General features: G+C 55.9%; 1 protein-coding gene across 14 annotated transcripts; it reads left to right on the top strand.

Moving 5' to 3' along the window:
* Positions 1 to 4,431: 4,431 nt before the first annotated feature.
* Positions 4,432 to 27,524, top strand: Atp6v1c2 (ATPase H+ transporting V1 subunit C2). 14 transcript variants are annotated; one of them, XM_087199741.1, is made up of 15 exons: positions 4,432 to 4,550; positions 5,805 to 5,961; positions 7,309 to 7,376; positions 14,014 to 14,099; positions 15,224 to 15,253; positions 16,993 to 17,087; positions 18,967 to 19,058; positions 20,017 to 20,115; positions 20,299 to 20,367; positions 22,152 to 22,244; positions 22,468 to 22,561; positions 24,711 to 24,821; positions 25,271 to 25,368; positions 26,974 to 27,110; positions 27,275 to 27,524. In XM_087199741.1, the coding sequence occupies exons 2-15, from the start codon at positions 5,833 to 5,835 to the stop codon at positions 27,397 to 27,399; spliced, it is 1,326 nt and encodes a 441-aa protein (XP_087055867.1). In that variant the 5' UTR covers positions 4,432 to 4,550; positions 5,805 to 5,832; the 3' UTR covers positions 27,400 to 27,524. The 14 variants fall into 14 exon arrangements, 13 of the variants coding, with proteins under 13 accessions (XP_087055867.1, XP_087055868.1, XP_087055865.1 ...); XM_087199742.1 differs by having other exon boundaries at positions 24,684 to 24,821; positions 26,974 to 27,106; XM_087199739.1 differs by having other exon boundaries at positions 24,684 to 24,821.
* Positions 27,525 to 27,758: the final 234 nt, after the last annotated feature.

Genomic DNA, 27,758 nt, shown 5'->3' with positions numbered 1-27,758 from the left:
AGCTTCACATCCACTAAGATGACCACACGTGTTTTGTTTGTTTGGTTTTTGAGACAGGGTCTCAATATGCAGACCAGGCTGGCCTTCAACCCACAGTGATCCTCCCGCCTCAGCCTCCTGAATGCTGGGATCACAGGTGTGCGACACCACAGACCTGGGCATACAAATCCTGTCAATTCCCTGGCCTGTTTTCTCAAGAAGTGAGTGACAGTGCACGGTGATGGGTCATCTGCAGTGCAGTGTTTGTCTGAAATAGCAAACTGGCCCAGTACTCTGGGCCTTTGAACACAAGTTGCTTTTTCACCCTTCTCGCTAACACCCTAAAGCTCCCTGGCCCCAGCCCCCGCTGGGAGCTCCTCCCACCCCACCCTTGAGGGGCACGTGACCAGGAAGCTGCCTCTGCCAGAGGCTGTCAGGATCCAAGAGAAATTACACTTCTGTGTCCCTGTCTCCCTGCCTCCCCCCGACACCCCATGGGGCTGTGGCTGCAGGAAACAGGCTGGGGCTCCTGCCGCTTCTGCACTCCGACGACTGGCATCATAATGGCACGAGGCATCACAACAGGCGTGGAAATAGAGTGCACAAATGTAAGGTGCACCCATCACCCCAACCACCTCCCTCACCCGGTCCATGGAAAAATTGTCTTCCACAAAACCAGTCCCAGGTACCAAAAGGGTTGAGGGCTGCTGGTTTGAAACACAGAGGAGGGCCAGGGATTTAGCTCAGTGGTTCTGCCACCTGCCTCGAAAGTGCAAGGTCCCGAGTTCAATCCCCGGTAAGAAACAAAACAAAAAAACACAGAGGAGAAGCCAGGAATGGCGCCACACACCTATAATCCCAGCACTCAGGAGGCTGAGGGAGGAGGACTGCTGTGAACTCAAGGCCACCTCCGGCTACGCAGTGAGTTCAACACCAGCCTGAGGCCCTGCCTTAAAAAAAATTTAAAAATGAATAAAATATGTAGGAGAGTGAGAAGCAAGGGGAACTTGGCGCTTGCCAGAAATACTCTCCCTCTTCTCACAACAGGCCTAAAGAGCGGGCAGAACTTGCTCCAGGCTGGGAGGGAAACCTGAACCGCAGGAGGTTAAGCAGCTTAGGAGACTGTCCTGCCCGCCTCCCCGACATTTCGCCGATGCCCCCGCCCCAGCTGTCCTGCAGGACACACCCCTGGGGCCGGCTCCCAGACCGAGAAGGATCCACAGGCACCCACCGGCGCCCAGCCTCCCCGGCTGAAGGGAGCATCCTCGATGGGCTGTTTGAGGAAATAAAAGCCCCGAATACTCCACCTGGGAGTGGCCAGGCGAAGACAGACCTGCTGGGACGCCTGGCCCTTCCGGTTTCCGGCCCTGGGGACTGTCTGGTCTTGCGCAGCCCTCGCGGCTCAGTGCACGACCCACGGACGTCCAGCACTCACCAGCTTCGCCATCCTCGACAGAGGACCCAGGGCACGTGGCACTCGGTCTCCAGCCTCAACGCCCAGCAAGTGCCAGCAGCCACATGCCCTGGGTTCTTCGTTTTTTATAACCGGGGGGTTATTTTCAAATCAGGGACCAAGGCACCTAGACTTACTTGCAGGCTCCCCCCCCCCCCGCCCCCAGTTCTGGGGATGGAACTCAGGGCTTCACACTGAGCTACATTTCAGCCCTTTTTATTTTTATTTTGAGACAGGTCTTGCTATGCTGCCCAAGCTGGCCTTGAACTTATGGCTATGGTCCTGCCTCAGCCTCCCAAGTGCTGGGATCACAGGCATGCACCACCAGGCCTAGTTGACTTTTCTCTATTTCTCTGGGGTAAAGTCTGGTCTCACTTAAAAGAGAACCTGATGGGGCTGGGGATTTAAGCTTGATGGTTCCAGCGCCTGCCTTGCAAGTGCAAGATCTGGAGTTCAATCCCCAGTACCCCCCCCCCAAAAGAGCGAAAACCTGAGGGAAAACTGGAAGTCTGCCCATATCCAATAAATACATGTGTGGAAACAGCCATCCAGCACCCCCTCCCCAGCCTATCCAACAAGGTGTCTCATGTGGGTGACTCACCTTCTTAGCTGTGATCAGTTGCTGATAAACCTGAATTACACTTCACAGTTAAGATACAATTAATAATTTTAATCCTTAAAAAGTAATCAGCATAGGGCCAGGGATTTAGCTCAGTGGTTCTGCTGCCTGCCTCAAAAGCGCAAGGACTGGAGTTCAGTCCCCGGTACCAAAAAAAAAAAAAAAAAAAAGTAATCAGCATAATGCCAAATTGGTGTATAATGCATCATCTCAATTACGCAAAAAGCCCATATCTCTGTCTACAAATATGCAATAAAATTAACAAAGAGAACTTGAATATTAATCGTGGTTATACACAAGTCATGGAGTAACGAGTATTTTTACTTTCTTCCTTATGCTTTTCTATTTTCCAAATTCTTTTACTTATTTGTCTGTTTGTTGTCTTTTTGAGGCAGAGTCTCACTACGTAGTCCAGGATGGCCTTGAACTTGGGTGATCCACCTGTCTCAGCCTCCTGAGTGCTGGGGTCACAGGTGTGCACCACCACGCTGGGCTCCAAAATCTTGGAAATGAGCATAGAATTGCCTTTATAAGGAGGCAAAAAGGTGATATGTAAAAATTGAAGCACCTCCTGCAACAGTAACCATCATTATACAGGAAAATATTAACCAATGCACTGAAAATGGAAAATAGTTTTGATTTTGAGTAGGAAGCTTTGGAAGAAGGTAGGTACTATAGGTTCTCACCGTTTTGTTCACTGGGTTGCAGGATTTATTGTCTAACTTTTTGGTTGTGTTGTTGTTTACCATTTTGGGAATCAAACAAGAACTCGCATACACTAGGCGAGTACTCTGCCTCAGAGCTACACCCTGTCTCTGACTCTTATTTCACAAAACTGGTTAGAGGAAACCAGGTTTATAGAGAGAAAGACGCCAGAAGCAAAATCAGAGATACTTCCATGTCATCCACTGGTGTAGCGACTCTAGAGACTGAGGCAGGAGGATTGCCATGAGGTTAAGCCCAACCTGGACCACATAGTGAGACTCTGATGCAACAAACAAACAAAAATTAAAATTAAATTTAAAAAACATGCCGCCCAATCTCCAAGAAGTCAGGTCGACAGCTCTGCTCTGACGCAAAGGGCCAGCTGCACAGACGGCTTGCTGGGGGTAGCAAGAGGGACCCAAGCTTGGGCTGACTCGTGGCTCTGGGGTCTCCAGCTGCCCCTGGCCCCACCTTTGCCCCGCTGCGTCCTGTCCAGCCCCGATGACCCAGCCGCTCCTGCCCCGCCCGGGCCCTGAGCCTCCGGCGCGGGCTGGTTCCCGTCCGGGTTTCAGGTGTCCTCCCTGGGGCGGTGTCGCCAGGGCTGACTAACGCGTCTCAGGGACAGCGCCGCGCGGCAGGTGCGAGAGGGGAACCGCGGGCGGGGAATCGCATTCAGCTCGTGGCAGCGACGCCTGGAGCCCCCCTGAGCCCTGGGGTACGGCCGGGCTCCCGGCTGCCGCAGGGGCACGAGGTCGCGCCCTGGGGTCAGGACGCAGGCGCAAGCACAGGTCACCGCCCGCTTCCTAGAGCGGGGACCCCTGGCGAGCAGGACCCCGAACCTTCTCCTGCGCTTGGCATGGACCGCACCCCGAGGCGCCGGGCGCTTTCTCTCTCGGCAGCACTGGGGATTAGACCCAGGGGCCTCACACGGAGCGGCCCTTTTTATTTTTTAGTTTGAGGCAGGGTCTCGCTAAGTCACCAGCTTGGCCAGGCTGGGCTGGAACTTGGCATCCTCCTGCCTCAGCCTCCCAGGGTTCCGGGATGACTGGTGTGCGCCATCCTGCCTGGCCTCGGGGTTTTTGTTTTAGGTCGAATATTTGCAGGTTAACTTCGGGGGTTCTCCCGCTGATTTCAGCAGGACAGACTGACACCACTGTTCAACCAACACCTCGATTTGGATTTCTCTATTGGTACTGTTGACCGAACCCTAAAAATCTTAGTGTAACCCTTAGCGGCACATCTGAAACTGCACAACTTTAGTTTACTTTTGGTGGCCCTGGAGACCGAGCCAGGGCACTGCCACGCGGGGAAAGTTCTCGCCCGAGAACCCCAGGCGGGCCTGGCCCGGGCGTGAGCCCCAAACCCCCATTCCCGGGGAGGGGCGACTTTTCGGGCAACCGGGCGCAGGTGACCCCAGATCCGGCCGGCGCTGAGGGACGGGGTGCGGGGCTGCGAGGCCGCGTCTCCACTCGCTGTCGGTTCTGCGAAGTCCTGGGGCTGGGGATGGGTCAGGTTCGCCCCGCCCCCACCCCAATCCCACTCCCACCTCAAATCGGCACCGGCACCCCCAATCCAGCAACTGCACCCCAATGTGTACCCTCACCCCCAATCTGCATTCCCACCCTTCAGGTCCTGGCGTCCAGGCCCCGCCCCAGCGGTGTCCCCGCCCGCGGGCGGTGTCTATGCAAATGTCTCCCCCCCGCCCGCTTCTGCCGGTATAAAAAGCGGGGCCGGGAAGGGGCAGCCGAAGCCGCCGCCTCCCGGGAGCCCGCCGAGCGCTCCTCCCGAGCCCGGGTAAGGTCGCCTGAAGCGCGGATCCCAGGCGGGGCCGAGGGCGCCTGGCCACCCGGGGCTACGGTTCTCCGGGGGCACCCGGCGCTCACACTGCTCCCCGGCGACCCGGGTAGGGCCACCTGTCCCCGGGGGAGCGAGAGGGACTGGGCTGCGCGGGGCCGGGAGGCGCTGTTCTCAGGACGCAGGCGGGGACACCGCGGGACAGCGCCATGGCAGGTGTGGGCGCGCGTGGGGATGAGCTTCCCAGGCCTACAGGGCGCCCAGCCCCGCGGAGTAGCCCCTCTAGGGGGAACAGGCTTCAGGGCCCCTTCTCTGCTTCCTTCTTGTTTTTAAAAAGGAGAGCCCTGTCTGGGCGTGGTCGCGCACGCCTGTCACCCAGCACTCAGGAGGCTGAGGGCTGAGGCAGGAGGTTCGCAAGTTGGAGCCCAGCCCAGGCAACTTAGAGATTTTGTGAGACCCTGCCTCAAAATAAATTATGTAAAAAGGGCTGGGGGTGCAGCTCAGAGCAGAGGCCCTGGGTTCGATCCCCAATCCGGAAAAAAAAAATCCTCCTGGAGTCGACTTTTAAGCTAACTGCCAACCTTACTGTGAGAATCCCACCCTCGTGTCCTGCACCCTTCCTGCAGCCCCCCCCCCCCGAGGGCTGAATCCCCTTCGTCCTGTCGGGCAGCAGCTGTGTCTGGAACAGGGAGAACCAAGCACCACCCAGAGCCACCCTGTTGGAGGATGCAAGGGCTGCTGGGACCCGGGCTTTCCCGGTGAGATAAATAAGCACAGTTGCTTTGCACAAATGAGCGTCCTTGAGCTACATCTCCACCTCCATCTTTCCCACCACTTTTTTTTTTTGTACCAGGGATTGAACTCGGGTCCTTGTGCTTGCGCAGCAGGTGGCGAAACCACTGAGCTAAATCCCCGGCCCCTTTCTTTTTTTTTTTTTTGGTACCAGGGATCGAACTCAGGACCTTGCCCTTCCAAGGCAGGCACCAGAACCACTGAGCTAAATCCCCAGTCCTTTCCCACCACTTTTAAGAAAGATTTCTTATGTTGAGACAAAGACTCGCTAAGTTCCCCAGGCTGGGGTCCAGCCTGCCATCCTCCTGCCTCAGCCTCCCAGAGCGCTGGGATGACGGGTATGCACCACCACGCTTGGTTTCGAGAGGGTTAATCTGGAGGGCAGAGAGTAGTGAGGGAATGGAGATCCCTGACACTTCTCTCTCCTGTTTCTGTTTGTGCTTGTGTCTTGGTTCCACCCAGTACCCAGGTAAGAGGACCAGAAGGAAGCATGTCTGAATTTTGGCTAATTTCGGCCCCTGGAGATAAGGAAAATTTACAAGCACTGGAAAGGATGAACACGGTCACCTCCAAATCCAACCTGTCCCACAACACGAAGTTCTCAATTCCCGACTTCAAGGTAAAACTCCCGGAGGAGAACAGAGGTGAGGGGTTGGGGGGGACAGAGCAGGACGCAGGGCAGAGGACAAAGGTCGCTTGCTCTGGGAAGCCAAGGAGAAAGGAATTGGCCAAACCTGAGCTGGGGAATTTTGGTTTATTTGAGACAGGGTCTCGCTGTGTAGCCCAGGCTGGCCTCGAACTCATGGCCATCCTCCTGCCTCAGCCTCCCTGCTGAGATTGCAGGTGCTGGGCAAAGTTGATGGTCTTGTTGGAGCTTCAAGTCCCAGCCCCATGTAATTGTGGCATTTACGAACCAGATCACTAGGGCTGTGACACAGCCTTGCCCAAGGTTGTGTATAGTTGCCAGGCATGGTGGTGGCACAAGCCTGTAATCCCCGAATCCTGGGAGGCTGAGGCAGGAGGATAAGTTTGAGTCCAAGACCTAGGAAGACCCTGTCTCAAAATAAAAAGGTAGGGGATGCAGCACAGTGCAGTCAATCACTGATACAAAAAAAAAAAAAGCTTAAAATTACCTTACTTAAAAGGTAGCAGCCTCTCTGGGTAGCGGTCTGTGGGCTTTGCCACTGTGTATGTACTTTGGGGGAGTGAGGTGGCCCTGCAGATTAAACCAGAGCCCCCCACGCTGGTTCCCTCCCACTGGGCTGCCTCCTGCCTGTCCTAACGTGGACTTCCCACGTGAGTAGAGGACTCACTGGGCAGCCGGTGCTCCTCTCTGGCTCTGGGAATACACCTTTCAGTGGGGTTTGCAGTCTTTCCACACTAAGAAACTTCACAAGGCCCCTCCCAGCCTCATCCTAGCACTGAGGAGGCTGAGGAAGGAAGATCGCCGAGGTTCGAGGCCAGCCTGGGCTCCATAGTGAGTTCAAGGCCAACCTGGACTACATAGCGAGACCCTGTCTCAAAAAAAAAAAAAAAAAGAACAGGAAGGTTGGACTGTTTTGGAGAAGACAGGCTTGAGGTGTGTGTGTGTGTGTGTGTGTGTGTGTGGGTGTGTGTGTGGGTGTGTGGGTGTGTTTGAAACAGGGTCTCACTATGTAGCCCAAGCTGGCCCTGAACTGCTTTCAACAATCGTCCTGCCTCAGCCTCCTGAGTGCTGGCATTACGGCTGTGCACCACCACGCCTGGCAGAGATTATACATACCTTGCTAATTGGCTTTTTGGTCTGTCTGTCTGGCTATGGAAAGAAATAGCCTGGGTTTGAGCTGGACACAGTCCTCCCCTGGTGATGGCTCTGCAGCTGAGCCCAGTCTGTCCAGGTGTGGATGATGCGAGGGTCCCACCCCGGAGCTGAAATGACGCCCAGGCTTCAACAGCAGGAGCCTCTAACTTCCTTTTGCTTTCCCAGGTGGGGACCTTGGATTCACTGGTCGGTCTCTCCGATGAGCTGGGGAAACTCGATACCTTTGCTGAAAGGTAAAACACTCTCTGTTTACTGCACACAAGGAGGAATGCCTTGTTAGGGGACACGGCCCCTTGCTGGGCTGAACCCAGGGATGGACTTCTCTAACCTGGTCCCAGAGCTGCACACAGAGCAGGTGACACTGGCATGGTGGCGCATGCCTACAGTCCCAGCTGCTTGAGAGGCTGAGGCAGGAGGATTGAAAGATCCAAGACGCCCTGGGAAACTTAGAGAAATCCTCTCTTTAAAAATGGAGCTGGAGGACTGGTGATTTAGCTCAGTGATGCCACCACCTGCCTCGCAAGCGCAAGGTCCCAAGTTCTATCCCCGGTACCAAAAAAAAAATGGAGCTGGGAATGAAGCTTGGTGGTAGAGGCCCTCTGGTTCAATCCCTGGAACCACAGGGGAAAAAATCAAGCTCGTGCTGGTGGTTGAGGGTCTGTGGGTGCACGCTGGGTCCCTTATTATTTTGTTAACTGCAGGAAGCATTTTTATTTTATTTATTTATTTATTTATTTTTGAGACAGGGCCTTGCTCTGTAGCCCAGGCTGGCCTCAAACTCTCGGTGATCCTTCTGCCTCAGCCTCCTGAGTGCTCGGATGACAGGTGTGCACCACCATGCCCTGCTCATTTCTCCTCTTTGTGGGCAATGCTATTGTGAGGCAAGCCTTCCAGAGAGGCCTATCCAAATAAATATGAGTGTGGTCTTAAAGATAATTTTAGGCAAATGATAGCATGGATTCTGTGTCTTGCTTTCCTTGTCTTAACATCTGTTGGGATTGTATGCCTGTCACTATCACACGCTGTCTTCTAACTAGAACAGATGTGCCTGTGTTTATTTGACTTCTCTGTTGTGAGATAGTTCTTTTTCCTGTCCTTTGATATTATTATTATTATTAATTTTTGGTACTGGGGACCAAACTCAGGACCTTGCGCTTGCAAGGCAGGCGGTGGCACCACTGAGCTAAATCCTCAGCCCATCCTTTGCTATTATAAACAGTGGGTAAGGATGGGTGCGCACAGCTGAAATCCCAGCACTCAGGAGGCTGAGGCAAGAGGATTGCTGTGAGCTTGAGGCCAGCCTGGGCAACTTATCAACTTAGCAAGACCCTGTCTCAAAATAAAAAATTTAAAATAAAAGACTGGGAATTTAGCTCAGTTTGAAGGTCCCAGGTTCAATCCCCAGTACTATACACACACACACACACACAGACATACACACACACACACACACACACACACACACATGCGCGTGCGCGTGCGCGGTGGAAATGTCAGGTCAGAGCCTGCATATGCAGAACTTTGTGGATGCATCCATGCTGCTCTTCTGAGAGTTTCTCCCATTCACACATTCACCAAAAATGTATGAGGCTATCTAGAGGCTTAAAATGGCATTTCTTTTTTCCAACATTATTATAAATTTGATGAATAATCATTGGGAAGCATTTATAGATCACAGAAAAGCATGAAAAGAAAATACGGATCACCTATAATTTTGTACCCAGAGACAACTGCTGCCATAATGTTTTTAGTATGCACTGTTTTTAATTTTTTGAAACAAGGTCTCACTACGTAGCCTGGTCTGGCCTCGAACTCATGGTGATCTTCCTGCCTCAGCCTCCCAAGTGCTGGGATGACAGGTGTGTGTCACCAAGTCTGGCTAGAAATGTTTTGCTCTGTGTGCAATGCTGGACCAAGGAGCTGGCCACGCCACAAGCTTTGAGGATAAAACTAACCTTTGGCATTCTCCTCTGTAAAGTGAAATAACAGGGATCATTTCTGGACATAATTATCCCTCCAAGTAGCATGAAATGCCAGGGTGTGAGCCAGGCATAGTGGTGTGGGCCTGTGATCCCAGCACTTGGGAGGCTGAGGCAGGAGGATCTCCACAGGGGCTACACAGTAAGACTCTGTCTCTAAACAACAACAACAGCAACAAGCCCCACAGTGTCCGTGCCTCTCAGGGACTGCAGGGGCACACAGAGTTCTCTGGACCCAGTGTCACTCGGGTCTGACTGAGAAGACAGATACCCACCACACTGCCTAATTCAGCACCAGCAGGCTGAGCCCAGGGCCTGGCAGGTGCCCTGAGTCAGGCTGGTGTTTGCTGTGTATTCTCTCAGGCAGCTCTGATCCAGTCAGTGCAGGGGCTGTTCAGTTAGGTGCAGAATGGGGAGTTGTTCTTGCGCTGGGTGGAGGAACTGAAGCTCTCCCGAGTTCTTGCTTTTCCCCAGCACCGGGGCTGAACCCAGGGCCTTCTCTCTGAGCTACAACCTAACCCTTTTTATTTTTTATTTTGAGACAGGGTCTCACTAAGTCACTAAGTTTCCCAGTCGAGACTCAAATATGAGATCGGCCTGCCTCAGCCTCCCAGAGTGCGCAGATTACAGTCCTGTGCCACTGCCTTGGGCTCTGTTTAGCATTGTCTTTTCTTTGGCCTGTCTTCTCCATCGGTGGGCTGCCTTGGTGAAGAGTTCTTTAACTTTCTTCCTTCTACAGCCCCTTCCAACTCAGGAATCTCCTGCTATTGTTACTGTTTCCACTTTAGCTTCCTTCCTTTTGTTTGTTACTTTCTTCTCAAGAGATATTGTTGTTCAGTTCTGTGCATGTTTGTTGCAACAGTTGCCTTTGAGAGTGGTGTAGCAGATGTTTAAGAAAAAAACCAAGCTGGGCCTCCTGGTCCAGATCTGTAATCCCAGCATTCTGTGAGGCTGAGGCAGGAAGATTCAAAGTTGAGCCCAGCCTAGGCAGCTTAGCAATTTAGTGAGACTTTGTCTTAAAATAAAACATAAAAGAGGCTTGGGATTGTAGCTCAGTGTGAAGGCCCTGGGTTCAATCCCCAGACCTGGGGGGAAAAAGAAGAAAAGAAAAAGGAAGAGAAAGGACATGCACACAAGCAGGCGGAAGCTATAATTGTGAAAGGCAGAACCTGTGCAACTTAACATGTTTTTGCAAAGCGGGAGTAGGTGTGGTAAGAATGGCAACCACTGTGCATTGTTCTAGTTTTCCTCATAGGTGTGTATTCCCAAGAACTCTCCTATCAGAAGAAAGAAAAATAATGGGTTCTAGCACCAAAAGTTGTTATTTCTAACTTTGATCTGCTCTCAGGGCCAGGTGTCTGGGATTTAAAATACGAGATGCATAGCTGGGTGTGGTGGCATACACCTGTCATCCCAGCACTCTGGAAGGCTGAGACAGGAGGATCACACGTTCAGGCCTGGGCAACTTAGCAATTTAGTAAGACCCTGTCTCAAAAATAAACAAAGGGCTAGGGACATAGCCCAGTGCAGAGGCCCTCTGTTCTGTAATCCAAAAAATAAAAACCTGAAAATCCTCCAGTGTTATGAGATAAATAAAAGGGTTGTAACCTGGGTCTGTAACCTGGGCAGCGTAAACCTGTCCACACCACCGTGCCCAGGGCGCGGGCTGGGACAGGACTCAGCAGGGGTATTGTTTCCTTGCCCTTTTATTATTTATTTACCTGGGCACCTGTGTGTTTTTCCATATAGCCACGAGGCAGCTTTGCTGACAAGCTCCTTGTTGTTATTTTTGGATTTTTTTCTTTTGTGCTGCCTCTCCTATACCCAGGGTTTATGCCACCATCCATGCACAGCGGAGGAACCCAATGATTTTATCTTTTTAAAAAAAGCTCCTGGCTGCTTCTCAGAGTCTGGGTGCTTTCCATGTTCCCGTCCTGGCAGGGGCTGCAGTCTTCCATCCCAGGGCTCACTGAGGCCTCCAGGGTTTCTGCAGAGCTTTGTTGATGGCCCCTGGGCAAGCATCTCACCTGTCTTATGGGATGCTGGTGGCTTTTTCTTTTCTTTTCTTCTTGTTTTTTTGAGACAGGGTCTCACTGTATAGCCCAGGCTGGCCTCAAACTTGGCAGTGATCCTCCTGCCTCAGCCTCCCGAGTGCTAGGTTTGCTTCTGGCATGGTCACCTGAGGGTTGGCTGATCACAGGTCACTCTCTGAGTGTGAATATTGTAAAGAGGAAGCCCCTGGCCTCTCTGTTTATGCAGGAAGGTCACACAGGAACAGTATGGGGACATTTTGTTGGATTCAGTGACCGGACAGGAAGCAGACACCTGTGTGCTGGGTGCCAGCCGTGCTCTGTAAAGACTCGATGGGCCTAGGTCTCACGTGGCTGTCCCCACACGGTGGCTGTTTCACACTGCCCTCCCCACCCCAAGAACTCCAGCTTCTCCCAGGGGCCCCTACCTCTGCCCACCCCAGCACCTGCTGACCGAATCTCAGAACTCTGGGAGGCTGAGGCAGGAGGATCCAAGTTTGAGTTCTGCCTAGGTGAGTTGGCAAGACTGTCTCCAAATAAAAATTTAAAAAGGGCGGGGGTTGTAGCTCAGTGTGAAGGCCCTGGTTCAACTCCCCGTAACTCCCCACACCCCAAAATAAAAACCCAGAACAATAACTGCACAGTGACACACGGTTCTCCTGCTTAAAATCCTCACGTGGCTTCAGAGATCTTCTTCTGAGTGACTGGGGAAGTTTGGTCTCTGAGGTCTCAAGGTCAAGCTTGACCTTTAATCTTTTTTTTTTCCTGATACCAGGGATCGAACTCATGACCTTGCACTTGCAAGGCAGGCTTGGCTTTTAAAGCTTGGTGCTGGGGGCCTCGAGAACCTCAGGGGCTCTGTTTTTCTATAAACAAAGCCACTTCCCCACTCTCTGGTCACGTTTCTGACGAGCACAGCTGTGGGGCCAGGAGGGGCCAGCGCTGGGTGGAGCTGTGGCCAGCAGCTAAGTGACCTGGGGCCTGGGGCTTTGCACTGAGCTCCATCCCTGGCCCCTTGTCTTAAAATTGTGAGACAAGCTGGGCGTGGCAGCACACATCTGTGATCCCAGCACTCAGGAGGCTGAGGCAGGAGGATCACTGCCAAGTTTGAGGCCAGCCAGGGCTAGTAAGTGAGTTCAAGGCCCATCTGAACTACACAGCAAGACCTTGTCTCCAAAAAAAACCCAAACCCATATTTGACCTCGGGAATCCCACAACCCCAAGGACTGTGTCTCCAATGTGGGGCCAATAGGTCCAGACTTCTCTCTGGATAGACAAGCAGGTATGGGGCTTTTTGTTTTGTTGTTTGCAAAGATGTGATGGTAACTGTAGATAGCGTGTGTACAGCCTGCTCTTCTTTGCTCTGGGAGGATATCCTTTTTATTTTACCCTGGTACCAGGGATCAAACTCAGGACCTTGCGCTTGCAAGGCAGGTGCAGAGGCACTGAGCTAAATCCCCCACCCAGTGATCCTGTCCTTTTAAGGCAGCACATAGGGACCATCCTCATTGTCTTTAGAGACTTCCCGGTGGTCCATTAGATCTGGCAGCTCCCTTATGGGTGACACAAGTGGCTTTTTGTCTGCAGTCACATGGCACTTTGTGCTGAAGGCCTGGAGCCGGGATTAGCAGAAAGAGAAATTCCTGCAACTGAAATTCTTGGATCAAAATATCCATATGGCTGGGCATGATGGTGCATGCCTGTCATCCCAGCGCTTGGGAGGCTGAAGCAGGAGGATCACCATGAGTTTGAGGCCAGCCTGGGCTACACAGCGGAACCCTGTCTCAAAAAACTAAAAAACAAAACAAGAAAACCCCTAAAAAAAATCCATGTGTTAAACCCTTTGTAGATTTTTAGCCAAGCATGGTGGTGCACACTTGTTATCCCAGCCCTTCTGCCACAGATATTGAACTTGGGGTGAGTTGAGCACCCAGCCTGACTCCACCTTGAACCATAGGAGCAGGTTTCGGCCTTACAGTTATTTATTTGTTTATAGACTGGGGATTGAACCAGGGCCTTTGCACAGACCTACATCCCCAGCCTTTTTTACTTTTTATTTTGAGACAGGGTCTTACTAAATTGGCCAGGTAGGAGTTGAACTTGTGATCCTCCTGTCTCAGCCTCCCAGAGTGCTGGGATGACAGGCGTGCACAGCCATGCCTGGCTTCAGTGTTTTTTCCAGAGACTGGAGTTTTACTTTTCCGCTGTAAGAGCAGTACCAGGTCATAGCAGACAGTGTCGCTTGGAGGAACGTCTGCCCCTGGCGAAGCCTGGCCGGGTCTCAGTTTCCCTGACGTTGTAACACAGTTCTCTGTAGACCCAGCTTTCAGGGGCTGCCTAACAGTCCCACTGCTGAATCTCCCACCACTCCCTTGAACAATTCCCTATTGTTGAATCTTCTGGCTGTTTCCAATGTTTTACAGTTAGCACCAGCACTAAGAGCATCACTGTATTCAGAAAACTTTTTCTGGTTTTCCTGTTTCCTTAAGAAAGTTTCCCCAAAGTGGAATTACTGGTTCAGAGGCTGTTAACACTTGAAGTCTCTCTCTCTTTCTCTCTCTCTCTCCCTCTCTCTCTCATCTCTATGGTTCTACTGAGCTACATCCTCAGACCTTTTTATTTTTTATTTTGAGACAGGGTCTTGCCCATGCTGGACTCAAACTTGAGATTCTCCTGCCTCAGTCTCGCAGAGTGCTGAGATTCCAGCTACCTGGTGACTGTTAACACTTGGAAGTCTCTTCCTACAGACCCCCATTGACGTCCACACAAGTGCCAGGCTCCCTGCTCTGCCTGCTGTGTATGCGGGTTTTCTGTGGCCCTTCTGCTCTTCTTACCCAGGATTCTCTCTTCCCTTTCTGCAGCCTCATAAAGCGAATGGCACAAACCGTGGCAGACGTCATGGAGGACTCCGAGGGCAAGGTGCAGGAGAACCTTCTGGCTAATGGAGGTGGGCTTGCCCAGGGTGCTGTCCCTGGGTCACCTCCATGGTCCCGGAAGTGTCCGTGTACTCTGCTAGCACAGTTGAGCTTGGATGCAGCTCCCTTTCTAAGCTCTGTGCTCTGCTGCCTCTTTGCAGGGCATGTGGGTTTTTTCCTTTTGGTTGTTGTTTTTTTTTGGTACCAGAGATCGAACTCGGGTCTTTGTGCTTGTGCAGCAGGCGGTGAAACCATTGAGCTAAATCCCTGGCCCTCCTTTTGGTTTTTTGAGACAGGGTCTCACTGTGTAGTTCAGGCTGGCCTTGAACTCACTATGCAGCCCAGGCCTCCTGCCTCAGCCTCCTGAGTGCTGGGATGGCAGGCGTGTGCCACCACACCTGGCTAGTGTGTGGCGCCCCTTACCCTGTCCCTGAGCTCCTCAGTGAGCTTGGACATGATGGGGCCCCAGGGCGTCCATTCCCAGGCTCTTTGCTGTTTGCCCCAGCACCTCCCCCACCATACAAAATCCCAAGCAGCCAATCTCGGGGATCCGGCCCCCAAAGCCTTCTGCCCCGATCCCCATTCAGAATTCCCCTCCCCTGTGCAGAGAGCAGATGCCTCTAGGTCCCAGTGATGACTCGGGCACCAGTTGTGTCCATCCCCTTTGAAAGGATGTAAAATGCACAGCCCAAAAGCCAGGTGTGGTGGCGCACAGCCATCACCGCAGCACTCAGGAGGCTGAGACAGGAGGATCATAAGTTGAAGCCCAGTCTGGGCAACTTAGTGAGAACCTGCCTCAAAATGAAACAAAAAAGGGCTGGGGACATGCTGTTCAGTGCCAAGGTCCTTGTTCAGTCCCAGCACTGCACACATGCACACAAACACACAGAGCTCAGGGACTCTGGAAACTTGAAAATGAAATGTCTGACTATCTGCGGGGATAGTTAAGGTGACTGCATGTTTCTTGAAAACGAGGCCATATATATTTAAAATTCCAGTCATTTGTTACGCATGGAACACGGGTAGGTCCATGTTCCTGTCCTTCCCAGACACACGAGGAGTGTTTTATTTGCTGCCTGAAGTCAACACGTGGAAATGCCGGGACCTTGGATTTGTGGGTCTCCGGGGTCTAATAACTGCACCTCTTACATTGCAGGTTTGAAGGAGAAAATGAAGTGTTTAAAGCGTAGGTGGGGTCCCTTGCACGCTGTTGGGTGCCTTGTGGTGCACATGTCTGGTTGTGGGGTTCAGAGGTCAGGTCGCCACGGCTCCTTGAGTGACAACCACGCAGCTCAGTCCCGACACCCACGCAACACAAATTACTGTTTCCTTCCTTCCCTGTCTTTCTCCTGTCACCCTGCCTCTCCCATGAGTGCTGCATGCCACCTGGGGTTTGTTCTGTTGTTGATTGTTTGGTTGTTTGTTTGTTTGTTGAGACAGGGTCTCGCTGTGGAGTCCAGGCTGGGCTTGAATTCATTATGTAGCCCAGGCTGGCCTCAGACTCTCGGTGATCCTCCTGCCTCAGCCACCTGAGTGCTGAGATGACAGGTGTGCACCACCACACCCGGTGCAGTTTCTCCTTTAGTCATGGGGTGCAGGGCACCCTCCTGTGCTGGCTCCTCCCAGACACAGTAGCAGCCCCTGGTGGGGTGCAGGATGAATTAGATGGGATGAGTCACAGTCCTGGCCCACAGGACACGGGCAGTAAATGTCCCCTGCTGCAAAGCCCAGCATCCTGTGTGATGTCAAGGCACTTCCTGCCTCCGGGGGTGTCCGGTCTGTGTCCCCCAGGCCCCCTGAGTCCTCTTTGGTTTCCAGGTTCTACTTGGGGCCTTGGTCCCCACATCAGCCTTATCCCAGGCTGGCCTCTGCCCTCTGCCCAGCCAGCAACCTGGGAGTCTGGGTGTCACCTGCCCTGTGCCCTGTGTGGCAGGAGGACCTCTGGAGCCCAGGGGTGGTCAGCCTGGCTAGCAGAGTGAGACTGCACCTCAAGAAGGAGAGAAGGAAGAGGGGAGACAGTGGTGGACCTGGCCTATGTCCTCAGCGCTCTGGAAGCGTGCACAGAGCTGACTGGAAGGGAGCAGGCATGGGGTGCATGTGCCCAGCTCTCTGGTGCAAAGGCTGACTTAAACCCGTGAGGCCGCTGAGCCTCCCTGTGCGGCCGCTGACCTCAAGTCCGGGTTCTCCCAGCCCCACAGTGGGTGCGACAGGGTCAGAAACCCCTGACCCCAAGGGTGGCGGTTTCATTTGGTTTTGGAGACAGGGACACTGGGAGGATGCCCCTGTGTCCCCTGCTTCATGCAGAGACGCGTGCTGGAGGCGCACACAGAAAGCCTCGAGCAGAAAATGCCTTCTTGCTTTTTTTGGTACCGGGGATTGAACTCAGGACCTTGTGCTTACCAGGCAGCCGGTGGAACCACTGAGCTAAATCCCCAGCCCGGAAAATGCCTTCTCTAAAATCCCAGCACTCGGGAGGCTGAGGTGGAAGGATCACGAGTTGGAGCCCAGCCTGGGCAATTTAGGGACTTCTTGAGACTGTCTCAAAATAAAAAATAAAAAGGACTGCAGATGTAGCTCAGTGTGAAGACCCTGAGTTCAAAACCCAATGCTGCCAAAAACAAAACACCAAGTGATGACCAGCAGGGAGCGTGGCTCAGACGACTGCAGAAGTGGGGCCTTTTCAGGATGGCGCCAGGGTGGTCTCCGGTGCAACGGGTCCCTTGGGCGTGCAGAGTGGAGCCGGACTGGGGACAGAAGTGCCCGCCTCGGTGCCCTCCCTTGGCTGTGGCGTGCTTTGGGGAGGGCTTGGGGTTGGGCTGGTGGCCACGCAGGGGCGGGCCCCGCTTCTCCCTGCTGCGGCCCGGGTGTGAGCGGGAGCCCAGCAGGGAGAGTGGGACCCTCGCTGAGTGTGTCTGTGCCCCTCAGATAACCTGACGTCCTTCGTGAGCCACTTCGAATGGGACATGGCCAAGTACCCCACCAAGCAGACGCTGGTCAGTGTGGTGGACACAGTGGCAAAGGTGAGAGCGGACACGGGCCCTGAGGTGGGGACACAGCGCCGGGCTCTGCAGCAGCCAGGCGGAGGCCAGGCTCCAGCTCTGCTTGGAGACCCTGGGTCCTGTCTGCTGCAGCTGCCCTGCTCCTCCCTGGCCCTGTTTTTATTTTGAGGCAGGGTCTCATTAGATTGCTGCACTGCCCGGGCTGGGCTCCGACTTCCAGGCCTCCTGCCTCAGCCTCCCAGAGTGCTGGGATGACAGGTGCGCACCCCTGTGCCCAGCTTTGCGGGCCATTTCTGACACCTGTCCCTCTCACTCTGCAATGCACCAGCTACGCCCCATCTGCTGTTGGCCCAGCGGCTGGAGAGAAAGTTGCAGCCTGGCAGGGAGACAGCCACCCTGCTCTCAGGGTCCCATGGGGCAGGTGGCTCAGGGGGGCCGAGGGCTTCTGGGTGCCCAGCATCGGGGAGCGGGCGGGGGAGGCTCCGAATCCGGATGTGGCCCGGGCAACACTTGCATCACAGCCTGGCGCCTCCTAGAACAGGTGCCATGACCTGGAGGGCCCTCAGGGACACCCTGCCCGGCGAGTCCCACTCGGCCTCTGGGGCGGCCCCGCCCCGCCCTGCCCTGGACCGGCTCAGTTGCTTGGGACCCAGGGGGAGCACACAGGGCAGCCGAGTAGGAGCAGGGGCCTGGCTTCCATCCTGGTCCTGTCGGGGGCCAGGAGGGACTTGGCTGATGGCTGGAGCAGGGGTGGGGAGCTTGATCTGCTTTGGTTTTTTGGCAGCATTTGGGATTAACCCAGGGCCTTGGCAGGGAGCTCCATTCCCAGCCCTTCCTATTTCTTACTTTGAGGCGGGGTCTTAATAAGTCCCTAAGTCACCCAGGCAGGGTTCCAACTTGCAACCCTCCTGCCGCAGCCTGGAGTGCTGGGGTCACAGTTGTGCATCACCTGCCCAGTTAGGGACCCTGGTTTTGTTTTGTTTTGTTTTGTTTTTTGGTACCGGGGATTGAACTCGGGTCCTTGTGCTTGTGCAGCAGGCAGCCGAAACCACTGAGCTAAATTCCCGGCCCAGGGACCCTGGTTTTGATAGTGTCCCGAGGTGCCTGACTCTCTTGCTTCCGCTGGCCACAAGGAGATTTCATTTTTAGTCCTTTTAAAAAAATTTCTTTTGGTACCAGGGATCAAACTCAGGACCTTGCGGTGGTGAGGCAGGCAGCGGCACCACTGAGCTAAATTCTCGGCCCCAAGGAGATTTCAAATGAGGACACAGTGAGGGGTTACGGTGCATCCCTAGGACCCGCAGCAGCTGCGGTGTCATGGGAGGTACCAATGCGCAAGGCCTGCCAAGAGCACAGAGCGCTGCTTCGGGCCCTGGGATGGCTGCGGGCCTGGCAGCGTCGGGGCCTTGAGGTTCCGAGCCTGCTCCCTTCTCCCAGCATCCCCGGCAGCTGTGGACTCCTCTATGGGGGAATCAGAAAATTAAGAATAAGCAGTGGTTTTTATTCTCCTTTTCTTTCCTTTTTTTTCAGGGCTGGGGCTTGAGCCTGGACCCTTGCATGTGCTAGGCAGGTTGTTTTTTTTGTTTTTCTTTTAAAGTACAAACCTTTTTTCACAAAGCAGGGCCCAGCTGGTTGTGACCGGAAGTTGCTGTTGGGCCCAAGGCAGGCAGAACATGCTTTTGATCTTGAGAATCTTGTTAGATCACGGTGCCCAGGTTGGGTGAGACCCTCCTGCTGGTGTCACCTCCGCCCCCCAGGCACTGCCCAAGGGCCGGAAGCTGCCATGCAGGGAGAAGCAGGGGACCTCTGGGGCCCCCTTGACACATGACACTCGGCGACCATTTAGAAAAGTCCTAGCGGCCCCTTCAATCTTGTCACCTGAGCTGTTTCTTTAACACAGCAACTTGCGCAGATTGAAGCAGATCTGAAATCACGAACAGCCACCTATAGTGCACTGAAGACGGCGCTGGAGAACCTGGAGAAGAGGTCCACGTGTGTAGCCCCTCGAGCTGGTACAGGAGGGCAGCTGCTACCCCAGCAGTGCCATGCCCTCTGGGGGCCTCACGGGCACCTTGCTGTAGTTTTGGTGTCTTGAGACAGGGTCTCACCATACAGTCCAGGCTGGCCCTGATCTCACTGTGTAGCCTGGGCCTGAGACCTTCCTGCCTCAGCCTACTGGGCACTGGGATTACAGGCCTGTTCTCGGAGGTATTCATGAGGGAAGCACTGTGTTGATGCCACAGCCCTCAGGCTCGGTCCCAGCCCCCATCTGTGCCACATCAGCCTTGGGTGCTGGCCGTGTCCTGGTGGCCACGGTGTTTGGACACTAGCTGTGTTGGCCCACACGGCAGCCCTGACCCAGATGCGAACACCACGTGCTTTGTTCAGGCCCAGCCTGGGGCCCGCAAGGCCGCTCCCGGGGCCCGTCCCCCACGCCCCCAGCTGCTGGACGGAAAGCTCTGTAAAGTGACCCAGAATTAGACCTAGCTGGGGTGGCTGCACAGATTCGAGAGCTGGCCGCTGTGGTGACATCTGAGTACCTTCAGCTGCTACTGCCACCTGAGGTCCCCTCCCTCAGCCCCGGGCAGCTTGGGTCACCGAGGTGTGGGACTTGGCAGCCCCTCGAGGGACTGGTGATGGTGACTGAGGTTCTACCAGCTCCCTGTCCCCGAGGGGAGGGGGCGGCAGCTCTGGCCCCAGCACAGAGCCCGGTGACGGTCACTTGGGAAAATCTTTGGTGACCAGGGGTGGTGGGGCACACCAGTTATCCCAGCACTCGGGAGGCTGAGGCAGGAGGCTCACCTTGAGCTCAAGGCCAGCCTGGAATACGTGGTGAGGGGGCTCCACCATGTCCTGGGCTCCTGCATCCACCGTCCTCAGCGTTTGGCGTCTCCAGGCTGTGGGAAGGGGAGCCTCCTGCTGTCACAGGCTGTGTCCCGCTGCTCTGCAGGGGGAACCTCTTCACACGGACACTGAGTGACATCGTGAGCAAGGAGGACTTCGTGCTGGATTCCGAATACCTGGTCACCCTCCTGGTCATTGTCCCCAAGTACGTGGACCAGGGAGAGCCAGGTGTCAGTGTCTAGGCCTCCTGCTCAGAGCAGAGGACGGTGGCGTCTCTGCCCCCTGACAACGTCCCTGTACGGGGTCCCTGGCCTGGGGGATGCTGGGGGCTGTTCTAGTCACATCCCTGCCGCACTTCGGCCCTCAGAAAGTGACTGTCTTCCCACAGGGCCAGCTACGCACAGTGGCAGAAGACTTACGAATCCCTCTCGGACATGGTGGTACCTCGGTCGACCAAGTAAGTGACACCCCAGTCAGCCTTGGTCCCCACAGTGTGGCCACTGTACCCTGCAGCGGATCTGTGCAAAATGACAAGAGGGAACAGCTGGTGCACACCAGTTATCCCAGTGCTCTGGGAGGCTGAGGCAGGAAGATCAAAAGTTTGAGCCCAGCCTGGGCAACTTGGCAAGAGCCTGGCTCAAAATAAAGTGGAAAAGAGAAAAGTTACAAAGAGCGGAGGAAGCAGCTTGGTGCTGAAGGAAATAATTGGACCAGCAAGGAGTAGGTCCATCGAAGACACAGCTGAGACGCAATTCTCAGCTACACGCAGCAGTGGGGATTGGGATCTGGGTCACCGGCACGGTGAGGACGGCAGCTGCTGAGGGGCCATGAACAGCAGCGTTGTCAGGATGGCTGGGACCTGGGGCAGGAGTGCAGCGTGGCAGGCCATCGTGGGGTCTCAACCCAGTGACAAGTGTGGCCGTCCCCAGCTGGGTAGTGGATCTGGGGGTGTTTGTTATCCTTGGTCCCTTTTCTGGGCATCTGAAATGCTTGGGAATTTTGAGGGTTTTTGTTTCTGTTTTTCCAGTACTAGGGAAGGGACCCAGGGCCTTCCCACTGAGCTACATCTCAAGCCCTTTTAAAAATGTTTTTACCTTTTGAGACAGGGTTTTGCTATTGAGACAGGGCTCAAACTTGGGGATCCTCCTGCCTCAGCTTCTTGGCATGCTGGGCTGGCAGGCATGCGCCACTGCACCCAGCTTAACTGTGAGGTTTTGGGAGGGGTCTCCCCGCTCAGCAGCATACAGCCCCTCCTCCGTCCCCACCCAGCTGCTGCCTGGGGCACAGGGCAGGGGCGCAGGGCCTCTCCCTGCTAGGAGGTGGCCACTGGAGCTCAGTGAGGGGTGCAGGACAGGACAGTCAGCCCCAGGTCACGGGAGGTGCCGGCACGCACAGCAGCCTCTGCAGGGAGGAGGAGCTGGTGCCACACCAGTGTCCCTGGCTGTCCCAGGAGGCTGAGGCCGGGCTGGGATGCTGGGGTTGGGGCACCTGGGCTGACCATTTGGAAATACCTGGAGCCCGGGGATGGCTCCTCTGGGTGTGGCTCCAGGAAACAAGAGAGGTTGAGCTTCATGTGGCGGTGATCCCAGCACTCAGGAGGCTGAGGCAGGAGGATCACTGTGAGTTCAAGGCCAGCCTGGGGTACATGAATGACCCTGTCTCAAAACAAACCAGAAAAACAACAAAGAAACAGGAGAGAGGACCAGGTCACACACCCACATTCACACATCCATGGGTGTGAGGGCTCCCAGGTTCGAGGTGGCCAGTGGGTCTCAGAGATGCCTGGACCCCCAGGCCCAGAAGCTCCTGTGGTGTTGGGAACCTCAACTATGTGGAGCACCCAGGGAACGCAATCCCATTAGGACTCCGACACTGGAGGTGGTGTGGAGCTGGTGGAGTCGTTTCTGCCCCCAGGAATCTGTCCTGTGTTGTTACAGCCATCAGGTCAGGGACACGAGGGCTTGGCTGCAGTGACCAGGACCGGGGGCGGGGGGGGGCCCAGCCTGAGCCACATGGTGCTCGGGACAGCAGAGGTCTGGTTGCGGTCACCTGAGGCCCAAAGAGCAGCAGCCCCAGGGCAGCTCCAGCTGCACGCAGCCAGCCAAGAAATAGGGATATGGGGTCCCGAGCATGGGCCAGCAACCTGGGGACCCGGAGGCTCCGTGTGCAGGACCAGCCCTCTCAGGGCTTGGCCCAGTGCCCCTGGGGATTGCTTCAGGGAACAAACTTCTCCCCACACAGATTGATTGCAGAGGACCCCGAGGGCGGCCTCTTCACCGTGACGCTGTTCCGGAGAGTGATGGATGATTTCAAAACCAAAGCCAAAGAGAACAAGTAAGGCTCCGGCACTGTGGGGAGATGGTGGAATGGACAGTATGTGCCCCCTTGCGGGGAAATCCTGTCCCCTTGGCAGCTTTTTTTCTTCTTTTATTTTTTTTGAGACAGGGTCTTGCTACATAGTGCAAGGCTAGCCTTGAACTTGCAGTGATCCTCCTGCCTCAGCCTCCCTAGGGCTCTGGAAGCTTCCTGGTGACCGTGGTTGTTTGTTTCTTTGAAGGTTCATGGTTCGTGAGTTTTACTATGATGAGAAAGAAATTAAGAAAGAGAGGGAAGAGATGACCAGGTTGCTGTCGGACAAGAAGCAGCAGTATGTGAGTAGCCGAGAGGGCTTGGGTGGTCCTATTGAGCAGCGCCCCTCTGGGGCTCGGGACAGGAGCCCTCCCAGGTGCCACCTCCCAGCTCAGGGTCTCCTTTATCCCCTGGGCTCTCTTGGAGCCACCACAGCTGTGTCTGGGGACAGCGTGACACCGTACCCCACTTGGGCCTGTCCCCAGAAGGGTTTGTCACCTGCAGTTTTCTCTGGGGCAACCAGAGTCTGTGGCCACTGATCTCATTGGCTGTGTGGCTTCTGCAGCATCGCAGCACCTGTGTTTACCTCTCCAGCGTTCTCAGAAGTGAGTGGGTGCCTATCCGTGCCACTTCCCGCCGCAGCCACCTACACACTAACGGGGCTGGGGACACTGGGGAGCAAGCAGCCGAGCTCACGAGGGAGAGAAACTGGATGCTCACTTTTGGTTTTTTTGAGACAGGGTTTCACTATGTGGTCCAGGTTGACCTTGACCTCACTACGGGGCCCAGGCTGGCCAGGAGCTCATGGTGATCCTCCTGCCTCAGCCTTCTGAGTGCTGGGAATACAAGTATGTGCCACCATGCCCCGCCGGATGCCTGTTTTTGAAGCATGAACAGTGTAGTTTGGGGACAGTCGCTCAGCGGCTCCTAGGAATGGTTTCCAGGCTCAGAAAGCAGGGAGAGGAGGGCACAGGGGTGGAAGGTGCTCGGTGTCCCCAGAAGTGGCTGCGCAAACAGCCACCAGGATGAGGCTGGGACAAGGGCTGCTGGAGTGCTTCTGGCAGCGGCTGAGGGTTTGCTGGGCCCCCGGGATGAACACGTTTGCCTCCAGCTCTCTGTATTGCTGGGCCCCATGGAGAAGCCCCGCCCCTCAGGAGGGTGCCCCACCCTGGGACCTGCCATCAGGTTCTTCAAGGGATTTTTCGTTGTTGTTGCAGTATTGCAGTACTGGGGATTGAACCCAGGGCTTTCACACTGAGCTGCATCCCCAGCCCTTTTTATTTTTCCCCTTGAGACAGGGTCTCATCAAATTGCTAAATTGCTCAAGCTGGGTTTGTACTTGTGATCCTCCTGCATCAGCCTCCTGAGTAGCTGGGATTACAGGCATGTGCTGCAGGGCCCGGCTCTAATGGGGGGACGTTGATCCCCCTCCCCAGAGCATCCACACGCAGACTGCTGGGCCGAGGCTCCTGGGGATGAGGGGCACTGTGTCCTTGAGTGTCCGGTCCTTGGAGCAGAGCGGCAGCCCAGGCAGGGCCGTCCCTCCCCTGCTTCCTTTCAGTCCAGACTTTACCTGACCCCAAGCCCTGCAGGGGTCCCCAGAGGTGACAGGGCCAGCCGAGGGCCCCACCCAGAGGAGTGGTGAACTGAGCCCTTGGGCGCCCCCTGCCTGACCCCTGCAGGTCAGTGCCACACAGGAGCCTGCTACTTGCCACATGGGGCTGACTGGCCGGCAGGGTCTGGGGGAGCCTCCTGGAGGCGGAAAATGGACCCCCAACCAGCTGGGGGCAGCCCCATCCCGGTGTCCTGAGATGCTGTCCCCCTTTGGCCTGGCTGGAAGCCGACACAGCCCAGCACCTTGCATCCAGTCTTTAGGGTGGGTTTCTGAGCCCGCTCTCGAGGCTAGCATTGATCTCAGGATCCTCCTGCCTCAGCCTCTGGATTACAAACATGCACCACCATCGAGGCTTCCTGCATCCTTCTTGTTACCTGGCAACTGAAGTGATGGGCTAGGTCCCAGGATGGTCCGGGTGGAAGTGCCCTGTTTCCCTACTTGAGCGGTGGGAAAGGGTGCGCTGCCGGACGGCATGCCTGTGCGGCCCTCTGCATGGCGTGCCCAGGCGATGGTGAATGCACTGCGGCTGGGTGTGGCGACACCATGGCCACCCAGGCGGACAGCTCTGCAGACGGGGCCCTTCCCTTGGAGACCAGTGCTGCCTCTGTGTGCCCCGGACGGGGCCCTAACCCAGGCCAGGCGGGGCGCAGGCGAGGGGCCCAGAGCCCGCACCCGATGGCTCTGCCCTGGCATCGGAAGCCAGGCTGTGGCCTGGCCGCCTGAGCTTCCTTCCTGGGGCCACAAGAATGATTCTGTATATTGTGATGCGTGTTTGCCGGACGATTAATAAATCATTTCTGTACCTTTAGCAAAATTCCTGTGTTACTCTTAAAAAGGGATCATCCATCTCCCGGGACCACAAGGTTAAGGGAGCCCCACTAGGGAGCCCCACTAGGCTCGCTGCGGGGCAGCCCGACAGAGAGAGAGAGAGTGAGGGCGAGGGTGAGGTAAGCAGCCCCTCCGGGAGCCCTGGGTCCCCGGCTCGCATCTCTGCCGTGCAGGTGGCTTTGGTGCAACACGTCTCCGCACTTCCAGGGTCTCTTGGGGCTTTGGAGGTCTCACATTCTAGGAGCCGGGATCCGCCTTCTCTAGGGTCACCCTCCTGCAGGGATCGGTGCTTGCCAGCCAGGTGCCTGTGCCCTGGCTGCGGTGGCTGGAGCTGGTGACAGGCGGCTGCCCCAGAGGACTGGCACGGGGCGGCAGTCAGGGGCTGCAGGCCTCCGCCCTGGGCCTTGGTGGCCCTTAGCATGCGCTGGTGGCTGTGCAGGACGCCTCAGTCCTGAGCCTCCCCATGGCTCCCTCTCTGGTGCTTCTGCAGCTCCTCGGCGACCCCTCCACCCGAGTCCTCCCTGCCCGGCGAGTGGCCGGGAGGGTCACGTGGTCCTCATTTCTGCAGGGTCCACTGCTGCGCTGGCTCAAGGTGAACTTCAGTGAGGCCTTCACTGCCTGGATCCATATCAAGGCCCTCAGGGTGTTCGTGGAGTCCGTGCTCAGGTGCCGGTGGGGTGTCCCCAGGGTGGGCTGTCCCAGCCCCGGCCACCTCCCTCCCACTGTGCTCCTGTTTCCCCGGCTCATAGGACAGACACTGGGCCCTGTGGCACAGGCCTATGATCCCAGCACTCTGGGAGGCTGAGGTAGGAGGATCACAAGTTTGAGACCAGCCCGGGCAACTTGGTGACTTAGGGAGACTCTGTCTCAAAACATAAAAATGCTGGGGATGCAGCTCAGTGCAGAGGTCCCAGGTTCAATTCCAGTTCTGGGAAGATTCGGACAGGATGGGTGCTGGTGAGCGGCAGGCTGCTGTAGCTGGCCAGGTAGCTGGGTGTGGGTCAGGCGAGCAGATGTCACAGGCCGTGAGCAGGGAGAGCAGAGGGCAGAGGTGGCGGCTGTCCCAGCTGGGCGTCAGGCCCCGTGGAGTAGGCACAATAGATGTCAGGACCTCCTGGAAGGAAGGAGACAGGACCTGTCCCCCAGGTGGCCTCCGAGATCAGGGAGCTGGGCAGCGGCTTGGGTGGGGCCAGCCACTGCCACTAGTCTCTTCCAGGGTGGAACAGAGGCCCTGGTCCACTGCAGGGGGCTCAGCAGTGACCGGTGGGTGGCCAGGCTGAAGGCCAAGTGAGGGTGACGGGCTGTCTGGAGCAGCGTGAGGGTCTGGGGGCCTCATGGGGAAGTTAGGGTGCCACCTCTGTTCCCAAGCCCAGCCCACGCCACCACGTGGGATGGCTGCTTGGTGCCCTAAGGATCCCGGGGTGCAAAGGGGAGCCCCACGCTGAAGGGAACCACGAGGTGGGGCAGTCAGATCCCATGTGCACCTGCGGTCACCCCCCATCCACTGCCCCCACCTTTGCGGATCTCATGGCAAACTCTGCGTTCCTGGGATTCTTCACAGGAAGTGAGGATGGGAGGTGTGTGTCTGGGAGTCAGGGTCATCTGTGGATCAGGTTCCCCCTGCACTCATGGCCACGGCAGGGCCCGGCTTTTTTTCTGTTTTTGAGACAGGGTCTTGTTATGTAGCCCAGGCTGGCCTTGAACTCCCAGCGATCCTCCTGCCTCAGCTTCCCAAGTGGTGGGATGACAGGCACGCATCACCACGCCCTGCATGCTTTCTTGTAGTAGAGAAAAACAGCAGAGCTGAGTCTGCCATGCATGGGGATCACCAAGTTCAGTCCCGCCACCTCCGTCCAGCATTAATGCCCCCGTGGAATGGTCCTCAGTGGCCCAGGGGTGACTTCTCAGCCTTGGTTGTGGCTGTCACCATCAGCAGGGTCAGCCTGTGCTGCCACAGCCTGTTCTATCCAGAGCTGGTCCTTAGACTCACCTGCAACCTTGACATTTTGCCTGAGTTTTTCTTTTTTAAATTCCCGTCCTGGGGATTGAACCCAAGGCTTCAGCACTGAGCTGCATCCCTAGCCCTTTTCAAATTTTTTCGGAGAAAGGGTCTTTTAAGTTGCTGTTGCACAGGCTGGGCTTGAAACTGTGATCCCGCTGCCTCAGTCTCCTGAGTGTTGGCACAGCAGGCGTGCGCATCACACCCGCTTGAGGTTTCCTTCCTTAGCTCTTCCCCTTTCCACTTCCCGCTCCTCGCTGTCTGTCCGGCAGGTACGGGCTGCCAGTGAACTTCCAGGCTGTGCTCCTGCAGCCGCACAAGAAGTCCGCCACCAAACGCTTGAGGGAGGTGCTGAACTCGGTCTTCCGGCATCTGGACGAGGTGGCGGCTGCGAGTGTCCTGGATGTAGGTACAAAGCCCACCGCCGGCTTCCCTTAGACAGAAAAGGCACTTGCCAGCCTGCTGGGAAAGCCCACCAGTCACCCGCGTGTGAGCGGATGGCGGCCACGCGAGGCCCAGTGCGCGCCAGGAAGTGCGCATGCGCAGACGCCACCACCGCGTCTCCTCCCGCAGGCGTCGGTGGAGATCCCGGGGCTGCAGCTCGGCAGCCAGGACTACTTCCCCTACGTCTACTTCCGCATCGACCTCAGCCTCCTGGACTAGGCGGCCCGGGCTTCCCGAGTGCGGGCCACCGCTGAGGCTACGGCTTCTCGCTCTAGAACCAAGGCGCTCCGAAGTCCGGCAGAACCTCCACTCGCAGAGATCTCGCAGGAGTTAGACACAGTGTATTTATTTCGTTATAATAAAGTGCTTGGTCCTTTGAGCCGTGTCCTCAGTTCTAACAGAGCCGAATCGGCGCTGTCCTGCGGGCCCGTGTGAACCGCCCGTGCCCCCAGCGCTGCCCGGACGCCAAGCACTAGGGGGTCCTCCCTCGGGAGCGGCCTCCGCGCTGCCCGAGACGCTCTGGGGCTCGGACTGGGGGCCTCAGGACACCCGCGGGCGGCGTCTGGGTGGCCGAGGTCTCTTACGGGGAGGGGGAGACAGCAACTCCGGCCCC

Source organism: Heterocephalus glaber, unplaced genomic scaffold, assembly GCF_053883595.1.
Source record: "Heterocephalus glaber isolate CG9 unplaced genomic scaffold, H.glaber_assembly_v1.0 deba00001724, whole genome shotgun sequence".
Taxonomy (NCBI): domain Eukaryota; kingdom Metazoa; phylum Chordata; class Mammalia; order Rodentia; family Bathyergidae; genus Heterocephalus; species Heterocephalus glaber.
This window is presented reverse-complemented; position numbering and strand designations above follow the sequence as displayed.

Coding starts and splice junctions, on each gene's coding strand:
- Atp6v1c2 (XM_087199739.1), top strand. CDS start 5,833: ATGTCTGAATTTTGGCTAATTTCGGCCCCTGGAGATAAGGAAAATTTA. Junction 19,059..20,016: donor AACCTGGAGAAGAGGTCCAC/GTGTGTAGCCCC, acceptor GCTGCTCTGCAG/GGGGAACCTCTTCACACGGA. Junction 20,116..20,298: donor CTCCTGGTCATTGTCCCCAA/GTACGTGGACCA, acceptor GTCTTCCCACAG/GGCCAGCTACGCACAGTGGC.